The sequence below is a fragment of the Mauremys reevesii genome, linkage group 3 (assembly GCF_016161935.1).
Source record: "Mauremys reevesii isolate NIE-2019 linkage group 3, ASM1616193v1, whole genome shotgun sequence".
Taxonomy (NCBI): Eukaryota; Metazoa; Chordata; order Testudines; family Geoemydidae; genus Mauremys; species Mauremys reevesii.
In genome coordinates this window covers 163,473,978-163,488,464 of record NC_052625.1, presented here as the reverse complement: position 1 = coordinate 163,488,464, position 14,487 = coordinate 163,473,978, and the positions used below count along the sequence as shown (strand labels likewise).

The 14,487-nt window shown below is 40.7% G+C and overlaps 1 protein-coding gene across 6 annotated transcripts in view; it reads left to right on the top strand.

Moving 5' to 3' along the window:
• The window catches only part of HCRTR2 (hypocretin receptor 2), a 61,631-nt gene extending 55,846 nt beyond the window's left edge, over positions 1-5,785 (top strand). For all 6 annotated transcript variants that reach the window (XM_039531182.1, XM_039531187.1, XM_039531186.1 and 3 more), the window contains 2 exons: positions 2,828-3,028; positions 5,308-5,785. In XM_039531182.1, the coding sequence (XP_039387116.1) occupies positions 2,828-3,028; positions 5,308-5,501 (395 nt within the window). In that variant the 3' untranslated portion in view covers positions 5,502-5,785. The remainder of the gene's footprint in view (positions 1-2,827; positions 3,029-5,307) is intronic.
• The last annotated feature ends 8,702 nt before the right edge of the window (positions 5,786-14,487 follow it).

Here is a 14,487-nt window from a genome sequence, read left to right as displayed (position 1 = left end):
TTGTTATTTCCAGTCAATTCAGCGATATCTAGCAAACAATGGCCTGTTAACCAAGATTTCTGGCTAGTGTTGTGACAATTGGGCCTACAAATTTACCCTAATTGTGAGCTCAACTGTGAAAAGGGAATGGAAGTTCATAAAATGTCACAATAACCTATAACAACAAATGTTAACGGGAAAAGGTACAAATGGGACACAGACTGAATTAGTACAAATTAAAAAGACCGACTGATATAATTCAAGGACGGTGTTAAGATCATGTCTGGAAAACTAGAGAAGTGTGGGACTGGAAATCAGTGAACCAAACTTGTTAGAGTTTAGGCCTAATTGGGAGACAGGATAATGAAGGGATGGGCTATTCCATCCATTACTCACTTGGGGTCCTTAAAACAAGAGACTTTGAGAGAAAGTCAATGGTAGCTGACCAAAAGCAGGGAAGGTGAATGCTTGCTGACAGAAAAATGAGAGAAGGGGTGGGAGTGAGCTTCACCACCATGCTGCCACCCCCACCATCTCTTGGGACCTAATCCTGAGGTGGACCAGGCCAGAGAGAGGGACCCAAATGACACCCACTGGCTTTGGCTAAATCCTAACTAAAAACTATACTAGGAGATATACCAATCTCCTAGAACAGAGCTTGAAAGGTCATTGAGTCCAGCCCCCTGCCTTCACTAGCAGGACCAATTTTTTGCCCCAGATCCCTAAGTAGCCTCTTCAAGGATTGAGCTCACAACCCTAGGTTTAGCAGGCCAATACTCAAACCACTGAGCTATCTCCCTGTCCCACCCCACTGCAAGCCAAACACCCAAACACCACAACACCACCTGGGATGTGAGACTTCCCCCCCACACCGCACCCCAACTTGTCCTTTTCCTTCTCTACCTTATTTTTCTTTCCTATCCAGTTCCTTATTCTTTCTGTCTAATAAGAGTCTGGCTTAGCCAGCCAAAACTGTCTTTTCTGCAACACTGCTGTAACTGTGGCCAGAAAAGCAGCTAAAAGCAATGCCCTAAACCAGTGATTGCCAAACTTTTTCTGCTGCTTGTGCAGCGAAAGCCCCTGGCGGTCTGGGCTGGTTTGTTTACCTGCCATGTCCACAGGTTCAGCCGATCACAGCTCCCACTGGTCGCAGTTCCCTTGGCCCGTGCCGCTTCCAGCAGCACCCATTGGCCTGGAGCAGTGAACCGCAGCCACTGGGAGCTGCAATTGGCTGAACCTCTGGATACAGCAGGTACACAAACCAGCCTGGCTCACCAGGGTCTTTCCCTGCACAAGCAGCGGAACAAGTTTGGGAACCACTGCCCTAAACAGCTCAATGCTGGTAAAAATTTGTTAGGTCTTAGAGTGACTATTAAAACTATGCTGAGCCTGCAATGAGGTTGCAAGCAGTTTCTCAGCAATGGTGTGTGTGTGTGTTGTCCTTTAGGAAACAGAATCGGACTGGAAAGGGAATAAGGGATGCTGTTAAAATGAAAGCCTTACTTAAGACTTCACATTTCAAATGATTTAATTTGTTTTCCCCAGCATCTTTTATATAAAAGATTAAAAACATTTTAAAGGCATCTTTGCCCTGGCACTGAGGAGGCTGAGGACTTTATATACCGAATCAAAAACCTTGTTTTAAACCTTTTAATGTTGGACAGTTTCAGGGTCATGGTAACATCTTATCTCTTAGGGCCATGTATTCAATCTAAATTAATACAACATCAGTTATGGATTCAAGACTCAAAATTTGGATCTAGAGGCTTAGAACACTAAAATTCAGGGTATTTGGAAGTGGGACACTCTTATTCCAACACATCTGTTTCTTCTCCTAGCTTAAACTTATTAACACAGAGGCCACATCAAAGAAAAAAAGGTGTACAAGAGTTAGCCAAACTTTTCTGAATGTGTTTGGAGTTTAAATTAAAGTTTTTACATGGAAGGCTGGGGACTCTTATGCTATCCAAATGGCTTCATACCAAGCTTCTCCGTTCCGTTTCGCCAGGTGTTTACTTATATTGTGCCATCTCTTTGGTCTCTGAGCACAAGCATTCATTCATTTAGCCTGTTAGGAAAGTAAGTTTTAATATCCCCTTTTTACAGATGAGAAAACTGAGACACAGAAAGATTAAGGGTGTGATTCTGATCTTGTTTGACATGGGTGTAAATCAAGTCGCCATTGAAGCAACTGTGAAACTGGTGGGAGGTGTGAATCATTTGTCCAAAGAAATCTGGCAGACTTGGGAATAGAACCTAGGACTCCTGACTTCCAGCCCTGTTCTTTAAATACAGACCATCTTTCCTGTAGTGAAAGTCATTATAGTAACAATTTCAATGTGCCCCCAATGATTTCAAAGGTCCTGAAAATGCAGAGAATAGGAGCTTCTTTAAATGATCACTGTAATATACAGAAGATCAGATATTTCTTTATCTTTTTACATCTGGTTTTCTTTGTAAAATGTGCAAGGTAAAACAAAAATTAGTTGTGTCCTCGCATTTCACACATCAAGTAATAGCCCAATCAACCTACTCAATTATTTGTTTTCAGAAAATGTGACTTGTTTACTCAGCAAACAAACTGGAACATTGCCTTAAGAGCCATTCTAGTCTGCCTTGTAAAAATCTAGTATTCCTGCTGCACCTTATTAAATCCTTATTAAAAGGTGGAATTTTGTTGCCTTTTCCTGAATCACTAAAACTGTTCTTTCCTGCTTTTGTCATGTTAGAAGAGTACTTGATTATTTTGGATTCACTTTGGCACTAGCTAACCATGCCTCTTCCATATGCTAGCTTTATTGAAACATGGCTTGTATAATGTTTTCCTGCATTCTTTTTTGATTGACAGGAAAATTTAGAGAAGAATTTAAAGCAGCATTTTCTTGCTGCTGGCTTGACATTCACCATCACCAGGATGAACGACTCACCAGGGGCCGTGCAAGCACTGAAAGTCGGAAATCCTTGACCACCCAGATCAGCAATTTTGATAATGTTTCAAAACTTTCAGAACATGTTGTGCTGACCAACATGAGCACACTCCCAGCACATGGTACTGGACCTATTCACAACTGGTAGTATACTTGTCCCTGTCTTTTGGTGCCTTTGTAAATTAAAATTTGATCTTGCATCCAACAGCCTTTTACCCAGTGACCACAAGATTGTAGGGCAAGAGTGTAGGGCAAATTGACCCACAACTTTGTTTATAAACTTAGAGTTATAATTTCATATCATTTGCTTTGAAACTGTATAAATTGTAATTTCAGGGGAGGGTAATATGTTTAAATATTTTCATTGGATTTCAGTAAAGAGCAAGTATCTGGAGATGTATACAATATTTACCTTGGAGTTGGACTGTATGCATGAAATCAGCCTGTATTCAGCTTCGTGTTGATTCTCCGACTGTGCCAGGGTATAGCAGAAATTTTTTAGAACAGATATTCTCACCAAACTTGGATGCAAATCTTTTGCATTCCCTGAATTTCAATGAAAATTTCAAAGTATCTTTTCATAAATGGCTTTGAATCTGAGCTGGCTGAGTCATGTGGAGAATTCATATTTTTTGGTATTTTCTTCTCTTTCTCAAATTGTCTGAGACTACCCTAGGTGCTGAGGAGGACTGGCAAAGTCATTATCATTCAGTTTCTCAGAGAGAGGGTGCTTTTAAATGCCCCCTAATTCCCTCACACAATGGACTCTGCTATATATTTTGTTATCTGTCTTATATCCCATTGTAGCTTTGCAAGGGAAATCAGGTGTCTAGGTCTGTGGGATGAGGTTTAAGGAAGGACTTTTGTCCACTAGTCTCATAGTCCTACTGGCAGGCATCACTATTGTTCGTACTTGGACGCTGCATTATGATTTTAGTTTAATGGAACAATCTATGCCTCACATGATTAAGTATTGCTCAGTGAAGGGATATTTCACTGCAAAAAAAATCAGAATTTTTCTCTGGAGTCGCACTGATTCATGTCTGCTCCTACAAAAATTCCTCAAACTATTAGACCTACTGTCTGAAATTCTTTTAGTGCCTGGTACTGCATCTGTTGAAGACAGCAGGTATAGGATGAAGCCTCTAGTTCTTACTGCTTGGGATATCTTTTGTTGTTTGATATTATCTTAAACTGCTCTATATAGGTTTTTATACTGTGCTTCTCCTTGTGGTATCTGAGCACCTTCCAGTAATGCATTAAGCAATGTGACTAACATCTGCCATGTGTCATTTGTTCCCCATGTCATGTTGTTTTTGATATGAGACCTCCTAAAAAATGAAAGAGCAGAGTTAATTTCTTATTTCAGAACAAAGCTCCAAGCACAATGAGGCAGTAGCATCAAAAAGAGGGATATAGGCCTGTGATCCCAAACATAGGCATAGGATGAGCTATGTATGTCCATACCATCTGCAAGTATTCCAAACCTATTGTGCACATGTATATCATGAATTTCCCAGACCTACCTAGTACCAACCAACATGTAGGGTGGTGACTCAAACGCTGGTCCTCCAGAAAAAAAATTGCTGTATTCTTGAGGAAAAGCAGACATGGAAAAGGCTAGTTTATTTGTTGCTTCTACCAGAGTTTATTCTTTTATTAAACTTTAATTTGCCCATCTTCAGTCCTGTGGCTGTTTCTATGTACGTGGCACAGGTGGGGTTCATCGATGCAACACATTTTCACCAGTGAGAAGGGATTCTGGTTGGGGAAGCCTGTCTAACTGTGTCGCTGCAGATGCTGCTCCTGCCTGTGTTCATTATTTTTCATCATTCTCAACTCTGTGCCTGTGTCTGAGTGCCACACACTTAATAAAAGTCAGAAGTGCTTTGGGTACACTATGGAATCCTGATAAGGACCAGGCCAGTGTATCTAGTGATGAATCCAGTTATTGGCTGAATGTTAAATAAGTAGCAACTAACATGTAACAGTTGAGAGAGTGGCTGGCTTGAGCAAAGGTAATATTCCATCCCACCTTTTTAAAGTTCTTACAATGCACCCATCTTCTAGGGATCTGAGTATTGGATTTTTTCAGGTAAAAGATAATCCTGTAAGACCAAATCAGGGCTCTAAATCAACAGACATTACTTGTAAATATCATCATTCGCAGGTTTTAAATGTTTGAAAATATGAAAATTCAGAAAGAAATATTGTGACATGAGTTTTTAAGCAGAATTCCCCATAGACTTCAGTGGAGGATTCTGCTTAAAAAACGTTGGTAGTGTTTAGAAACTTTTCTCATAGGTGATGTCAATAGACCTTTGATTGCCTTTATACTATCGACAGAAGACTCCTGTCTGGTCCCGTTTATAAGCAGTAAAATCCATATTATACGTTACAGGTGTGACATCCAAACTCAGCCCATTGAAGTCAGTGGAACTGCACCTGCATACGCCAGGGATGAACATGACTTCAAGTTTAGATGAAGCAGAAAGAGTTTCTGTGGAAGACAGTGGCACAACAGAGAATACAGAGTGGGCCAAATTCATCCCTGGTGTAACCAAACTGACCTTACTGGAGTTACATCAGGGATGAGTTTTGCCCTGTACATTTAAAACAACCTGCAAATGGCACTCCAGTGACAACACAAGAGTTGGACAAAGGGATTCCTCCAAAATGACTGCTTCTTCAATTCCCAGTCTTATGGAAACTTACTTACCTCATCATGAGCTAAAGATACAGAATTCACGTCTTTGCAAGACTTTTTAAAGAATATATTGCATCACGCTTTGTAAATACTGGATATATTTATTTTTAATATATCCCAGATGCCATGTAACATTCTCAAATGCATCAAGTAAAGAACTGAGTATTTCAAAGCAAGGAGTCATTAGCATTTATTTTATGTACTGATACCAGTAATGACTTTAATGTAATTGCCAAGAACACTTGCTCCTCCTATGCATTAGTGGAATTTTGAAATTACCTTTACACATGATACACAAATGTACAGTCCAGGCAATAAAATGGAGGATCTGGAATACTAGTGCAGGAGGTTAAACCAGACATAGGGATTACAGAAACATGGTGAAATAGCACCCATGACTGGTATTGAAAGGTATGTCTGTTTAGGAGAGCTAGAAATAAAGACATTGTACAGCAATGTAAACTGTAAAGAAAAAATAGTGGCAGTGTAGACAAAACAGAAGCTATGTGGGTCAAAATCACTTTGGGGAAGGATTGAAAAAGAGGTTCTGTTGGGACAGCAATAAGGGTATGCTATAGATCCCCAGGGTCGGACTCAGATCTGGATAGTAGTATTTCCATTTCTAATAATATTACCATTTTTGAGGATGACAATAAATATTAGAGAGGAAAACACTACTGGGAATTGTGTCATAATAGGAGACTTTATTTTTCCAGATACAGATTAGAGAATAAATGCTTCTTAATACTGGTAGGGCCCAGTTGTTCCTGGATATGCTAGATGACAGTTTTCTTCATCAAATTATTGCTTAACCAGCAAGGGGTGATGCAGTTTTAAGTTTGTTTTTGTAAATAGTGAGGAAATCATAGATGAGATGGTCGTAGGAAATTACCGTGGACTGAGTGATCACGAGTTTAAATTAAATGCAAGGATAAATAAAACCAAGTTGTCAGCTAGGTCTTCTTATTTCAAAAGGGTGACCTTTGGGAAATCCCAAGGAATTACTTAAAGAAGTTGACTGACTTGGAATTTCTTTAAATCAGCAATACAAAAACTATGTAACTTGCGTCCCATGTAAGGAAAAAGAAATCAAAGGGAAATACTCCAGCCCCAGCTGAATGACTAACCACCTCAAGAAGGTTATTAGGAGTAAGCAGAGAGCCTATAAGGAATGGTAAAGGGGACTGATGAGCAAAGAAAGGTACATCTTGGAGGTTAGACAATGCAGAAATTGCTAAAAGTCAAAATGTATTAGCTCTTAGCAAGGAAATTAAAGATAGATCATTTGAGTTTTTTAGTTAAATAAAAAAGGAATAAAGAAGGATGAGGTTGGGCTGCTATGAGTGAGGCTGGGGAGGAGATTCAAACTAATTTGGGTATGGCCCAAAAACTAAATGAATACTTTGCCTTGGTTTTCAATAATATGGAACATGGGCATGGGAAGGCAGGATGGCTGGTGGAAATGAGTATAGAAATGAAATTGCCATATCTCAGGTGGATGAAAAACTTAGAGTTTAATGCATTCAAATCATAAAGAAGAGATAATTTTCACCTAAGAATATTGAAAGAACTGGCCCACGAAATTGCTAGTCCAATAGCAAGGATTTTTAATTAATCCATCTATTTTGGGGTAATGACTGGAGAATAATTAACTTTATACCTATTTTTAAGAAAGGGGAAGACAGTCATTTGGTCAAATACAGACCTAACCTCAGTAGGATGCAAGACTTCAGAAGGAAAAACAATTAAAATTTATTGGGGGTAAATGGTAAAGGGGATATAAGGCAACATGGGTTTACCAAATGTAAATCATGCCAGATTAATCTTTCTTTCTTTCTTTGAGAAAATAACTGATTTTTTTTTTAGGGAAAATGCAACCGAGCTAATATATTTAGACTTCAGTAAAACATTTGACATGGTACCACATGAAAAATTATCAATTAAACTAGAGAAAATGGGGATTAGAACAAGAATTATAAAATAGATAAAAAACTGACTAAAGAGAAGAAGGCTGAAAAGTTCTGCTGAAAAGTGAACTATCAGACTGGAGGGAAGTTACTAGTGGAGTTATTCAGGACTCAGTGTTGGGACCAATCTTATTCAATACTTTTTTAATGACCTTGGCACAAAAAGTTGAAGTGCGCTAATGAAATTTGCTATTTAGGCAAAGCTGGCAGGCATCATCAATACAAAGAAGGATCAGACAATTATACAGGAAGAACTGGGCCATCTTGAAGTCAAGAATAATAGAAATAGGATGAAAGTCAATAGTGCAAAAGGTCATGCACTAATCTAATGAGAATTTCTGCTACAAAGTAGGAGTTCATCAATTGGAAGTGATAGAGAAGGAGATGGACCTGGTTATGTGGGTTGATCACAGGATGATGATAAACCACTGATGTGATGGCAGCTGCAAAAAAGGTAAAGGCGATCCTAGGATGTAGCAGGTGAGGTATTTCCAGCAGAGAGAGGGAACTATTAATGCCATTTTAATGTACAAGGCATTTGGAATACTGTTTACAATTCTGGTCACCCATGTGCAAGAAAGATGAATTCAAACTGAAACAGGTGCAGAGAAGAGCTACCAGGATGATCAGGGGAATGGAGGGCCTGTCTTATGAAAGGACAGTGGAAGAGATTGGATTCCTTCATCTTGCAAAAAGAAGGGTGAGGGGGGATATGATTGTTCTTTATAAATACATCAACAGAAAAACACCAGGGAGGGAGAAGAACTATTTAAGACAAAGGACAATGTTGGCACAAGAGCCAATTAGTATCAACTGGCCGTGAACAATTCAGGCTGGATTTCTAACCACCAAACGAGTGAGGGTCTGGAACAGCCTCCCAATAGGAGTTGTGGGGGCAAACAACTTAATTAGGTTTAAGAGACAACTCAATAAATTTGAGTGGGATTGTATGATTGAGTTGGTTGTGATGGTAGGGGGCAGAGTTCAGCAGCACTGGGTCATCCCTTCTGATTTATGTCTTGTGTTCCTAAAGCTCATGCTTCAGGATGTCAGTCAGGCACCTACAGGGGTCAGGAAGAGCTTATTTTACTCCCAATGTGTTCTGCCATTTTTTTGGTCTCTTTCCTTTGAAGTATCAGGGATGGTCACAGCTAGGAAACTGGACAGGTGGGCCAGCACTCTCGGGTGGCACCAAGCACTCTACCTCTCATGTGTTTAGCTGGCTGGTTCTTGCTTAGGGTCTAGCTGATTTTCTAGACAGAAGACATGCAGTAAATCTAATCTAGCTGGATTTAAGTAAAGTATTTGATACAGTTCCATATTTAGAAATTATTAGTTAAATTGGAGGAGGTGGGGATTAATTTGAGAATTAAAAGGCAGATAAGGAACTGGTTAAAGGGGAGACTACTGTAAGTCATGCTGAAAGGTGAACAGTCAGGCTGGAAAGGTTACTAGTGGAGTTCCTCTGGAATTGGTCTTGGGACCAGTTTTATTTAACATTTTCATTGATGACCTTGGCACAAAAAGTGGGATTGTACTAACAAAATTTCCAGATTTCACATAGTTGGGAGGTATTGCCAATATGCAGGAGCCTTCAATATCATATTGGAAGATTTGGACATCCTTGAAAACTGGAGTAATAGACATGGGATGAAATTTAATAGTATTTTTATGGGCTAACAAGAATATTGTCTATAAGGAAGGGACTTAGCAGTTGGAAGTGACAGAGGAGGAGAAAGACATTGGTGTACAGGTCGACCACAGCATGACTCTGAGCTACCAATGCGACACAGTCATGAAAAGGGCTAATGCAGTCTTAAAATGCATCAGGAGCGGTGTTTTCAGTAGAGACAGGGAAGTGATATTACCAGTATACAAGGCACTGGTGAGACCTCATCTGGAATACTGTGTGAAATTCTTGTCTCCCATGTTTAAGAAACATGAACTCAAACTGGAACAGCTTCAGAGAGGGGTTTCTAGGATGATCAGAGGAAAGGAGAACAAACCTTATGACAGGGGACTTACAGAGCTTGTCTTGTTTAGCTTAACAAAACTGAGGGAAGATATGATTGCTCTCTATAGATACATCGGAGAGATAAACTCCAGGAAGGAAGAGGAGTTATTTAAGATAAGGGCCAATGGATAAGGAGAATAAATGGATATAAACTGGACATCAATAAGTTTAGGCTTGAAATTAGACTAAGGAGTCTTAACATCAGAAGAGTGACGCTCTGGAACAACCTTCCCAAGGCAGTTGTGGGGACAAAAACCGTAACTTGTTTCAAGACGGAGCTTGATAAGTTGATGGAGGGGATGGCATGATTAGGCTGCCATGACTGCAATTAGCAACTATTTCCAACAGCCTAAGATGGGACACTAGATGGGGAGGACTCCAAGATAATTCTTTCCCAGGTGTCTGGCTGATGGGTCTCACCCATATGTTCAGAGTCTAACTGATCACCATATTTGGGATCAGGAAAGAATTTCTCCCAGCTCAGGTTGGCAGAGACCCTGGTGGCAGTGGGGGGATATAGCCTTCCTCTGCAGCATGGGGCATAGGTCATTTGCTGGTTTGAACCAGGGGAAGCTCTATGTATTTTGCCGCTCCAGGCACGGCAGTCAGGTGACTTTCGGCGCTGTGCCTGCGGGAAGTCCTCTGGTAACGCGGATTTGGTGGCATGCCTGCGGGAGGTCTGCCGGTCCAGAGCCTTCAATGTACCCACCACCAAATTGCCACTGAAACCGCGGGACCAGCAGACCTCCCGCAGGCATTCCACCAAAGGCAGCCTGACTGCCATCCTCATGGCAACCGGAAGGCTGCCCCCCATCTATGAAGCCTTCTGATCACCATATGCAGGATCAGAAAGGAATCCGCCCCCCCCCACCCCATCAAATTAGCAGTTATTTTGGGGGTTTGGCCTTCCTCTGGAGCAGGGAGCATGGGTCACTTGCTGGGATTATTTGAGGTGTATCTCACTTAATCAGTACCCTGCCTTTGCAGGAGCTTCAGGCATCCGTGCAACTCAGTCCCGCTTGTTTTCTGCCTGTGGCACATACTAGTTTAATCTCCTGTGGCCTATAAAACTTTGGTCTGGTTTTGGTTATTGGCTTTAGTGCTGGTACTGAGTGGTATTGGGAGCCTGTGATACAGAAGAAGTCAGACCAGATGATTTGGTGGTCCCTTCTGTCATTTCCTGCTGTTAAAACCAGGATAAATTCTGTTTCACATTTTTGCAATTTCTGTTCGGATTGTGATATGTACAGTTATGTTTCTAATCATGGCTAAGTTTCTCAGTCAGGAACCCAAAGCACAGTATGGGATTCAGAATTTGGGGCCAGATTTTTCAAACTTGGGTGCCTAACGTTGGCTATCCCAGTAAAAGTGACCTGATTTTCAGAAGTGCTGACAACTCCCATGCAGGTCCAGGTAAGCTTCAAGGTCTCCGTACTCTGAATATCAGGCTGCTTTAATTTCAGTGGCTAACTTTAGTCAATAATGTTTGAAAATACTGGCCATTATCTGGTCTTCTGTGATCTTACGATTAAGTTTAAAATGTTGGTTGGCTTGTTTGTTTTTACAATTTGCTGTCTTTTACTACTCAGTTTAGGACTTAGGTCTTAGTAGTAATAGAGCTGGATGGAAAAAAAAATCATGGAAAATTTTGTTTTCAGCAAAAATCAAAAACCAAAACCTAAATATTTCAATTTGGAAATGCTGATGAGGTATTTCATGTGCATTGTCTCTCAGGTGCCTTGAGCTCCCATTCTCATCTCTGGGAGGGGCTCATTGGTCTGATGTCTCCCTGCTTGGTCCTAGTAAGTAGTACATCATGACAATTGTATGGCTCCAATGCATCACAGGAGATTTTATCTAGCTGGGGAGCCTGGCCAGAGAGGAGAATGGGAGTATCAGACACCCAAACTACAATATCCATAAGACACCGTGGCAGCATTTCAGAATCAAAATATTTCAGTTGTCAGATGAAAACTGATTTTTTTGTTTTGTTTTATTTGGGGGCATTCAGGTTTTCAGTGAAAAATCAAAACTGAACACAGAAATTAGACGCTTTTCACAAAAACATTCATTTTGTCAAAAACCCATTTTTCCATTGAAAAACAGGGGAAATTCTAAACCAGCCCTACTCCTGATAATCAATATTTCTAGTCATGGTTCTGAACAGAGGCACTGATAATGTGGTGCTCTCTCTCTTTCTGTCTCTGGGTGTGTGTGTATACATATGTGTGTATGGGTATTTATAAAGTACCTATCACATTGGGCTTGGCCATCCTCCTCTTTACATCAGTGCTACAATTGTGTAAATCAGTTGTCTTCAGTGCAGTTCCTCCTGATTTACACTGCAACTCCTGACTTACACTTGCAACTCCACCGTAACTTAAAGCCAATACACTCTCGAGCTCTCTTCTCTCCCCTCCATTCCCCCACATAGATTACAGCCTGATCATGGGAAGTGCTGAATACTCCCAATAGATGTAAAGTGTGCTGAGCTCGTTGTGCTGCTCAGCACCTGGCAGGGCCAGGAGCCCAGTAATTAACAAGTTGTTAATATTTACATATTGCTTTATTGGATCACATTTTGCTCCAGGCAGATATGCCACTGTGCATATAGGTCTGTAATCACCAATGCGTGCAGTGGTAACATGAAACTGTAATATACAGGATACTCTTCTAAGAGTTGCTTAGGTATAGAAAATGTGAGTGGCAATGTAACAAATCCAAAAAAAAGATGGAAAGCTGGGAATATTTCCCTACAAACATATGCTGAATTTGGAGTTTAAAACACAATCAGAAATAAAATCTCTCTAAGGACAAATCAGAATGAGTAGAGTGAAGAGATTAAATATAATCTGGAGTTCTCAAGTACATACAAAATGGATGAAGTCTTGGTCCCATTGAAGTCAATGGGAAAATTCCCATTGATTTCGATGGGGACTGTAAACATCTGCTCTAGGTGTTTTTGAGCATCCTTTATCATAGCATCTGAGCACTAAATCCAATCAAAACAAGCAGTATAGGAAAACAAGACTGGTCCCATGCATCGATATTGTGATTTCAAGTACATAATAAGTTTACAAATTTAGAATTTTACTTTGATGTCCTTGTGATGCATTGCCAAATGGCTATGTTGTCTGAGGATTGTTCAACAAGAATGAACTAAACATGCAGCTGTGTGTATACGTCGTAATGTTCCTTTGTATTCCCTAGTCTTTTCAGGGAATACATTAAACATGGGAATAGGAAAACATCTTTTGTTTTGAACCAAGTCAACATTAGAAGAGGAAAGCACATTTTGTTGATCTCATTTCTTTACACCTGTATTCAGGGCCGGCTCCAGGCACCAGCTTATCAAGCAAGTGCTTGGGGCGACAACTCCGGAGCGGGGCAGCACTTTCAGTTATTCGGCGGCAATTCGGCGGAGGGTCCCTCACTCCCGCTCAGAGCGAAGGACCTCCCACTGAATTGCCGCAGATCGTGATTGCGGCTTTTTTTTTTTTTGGCTGCTTGGGGCGGCAAAACCCCTGGAGCCGGCCCTGCCTGTATTCATCTACAGAAGAACAGCCTGGGCTAATGTGTTGTCAATAACATGTTTGTCTTTTTGTTTTGTACCCTAGGAAAACCTCAATTGTCTGCTCGTTAGGCCAAATTCATTCCTGGTGTAACTCCATCAAACCTCACACTAATATCAAATTGGTTTTACTTGTTCATATCTGCTCATAATGCTGCCCTTTAACTCCTGCTGTTCACTCCTGGTTGATAGGCCAAGAGGGATATTCCATAACATAAGAACATAAGAACATAAGAAAGGCCGTACCGGGTCAGACCAAAGGTCCATCTAGCCCAGTATCTGTCTACCAACAGTGGCCAATGCCAGGTGCCCCAGAGGGAGTGAATCTAACAGGCAATGATCAAGTGATCTCTCTCCTGCCATCCATCTCCATCCTCTGACGAACAGAGGCTAGGGACACCATTCTTACCCATTCTGGCTAATAGCCATTTATGGACTTAGCCACCATGAATTTATCCAGTCCCCTTTTAAACATTGTTATAGTCCTAGCCTTCACAACCTCCTCAGGTAAGGAGTTCCACAAGTTGACTGTGCGCTGCGTGAAGAAGAACTTCCTTTTATTTGTTTTAAACCTGCTGCCTATTAATTTCATTTGGTGACCCCTAGTTCTTGTATTATGGGAATAAGTAAATAACTTTTCCTTATCCACTTTCTCAACATCACTCATGATTTTATATACCTCTATCATGTCCCCCCTTAGTCTTCTCTTTTCCAAGCTGAAGAGTCCTAGCCTCTTTAATCTTTCCTCGTATGGGACCCTCTCTAAACCCCTAATCATTTTAGTTGCCCTTTTCTGAACCTTTTCTAGTGCTAGAATATCTTTTTTGAGGTGAGGAGACCACATCTGTACACAGTATTCGAGATGTGGGCGTACCATGGATTTATATAAGGGCAATAATATATTCTCAGTCTTATTCTCTATCCCCTTTTTAATGATTCCTAACATCCTGTTTGCTTTTTTGACTGCCTCTGCACACTGCGTGGACATCTTCAGAGAACTATCCACGATGACGCCAAGATCTTTTTCCTGACTCGTTGTAGCTAAATTAGCCCCCATCATGTTGTATGTATAGTTGGGGTTATTTTTTCCAATGTGCATTACTTTACATTTATCCACATTAAATTTCATTTGCCATTTTGTTGCCCAGTCACTCATTCCAAGATGATGAGAACTGATTTAAGTCCCTAACATATGCAAATTGCGGACAGAAGATTACCAAAGACAATATTCAAACAGGAGTGGAGGGTTGGAGGGGCTTCTACAAATTACATGATGTGAAACAAAACCCTGGGTTAATAATATCATATGAAAGGGCTATGGA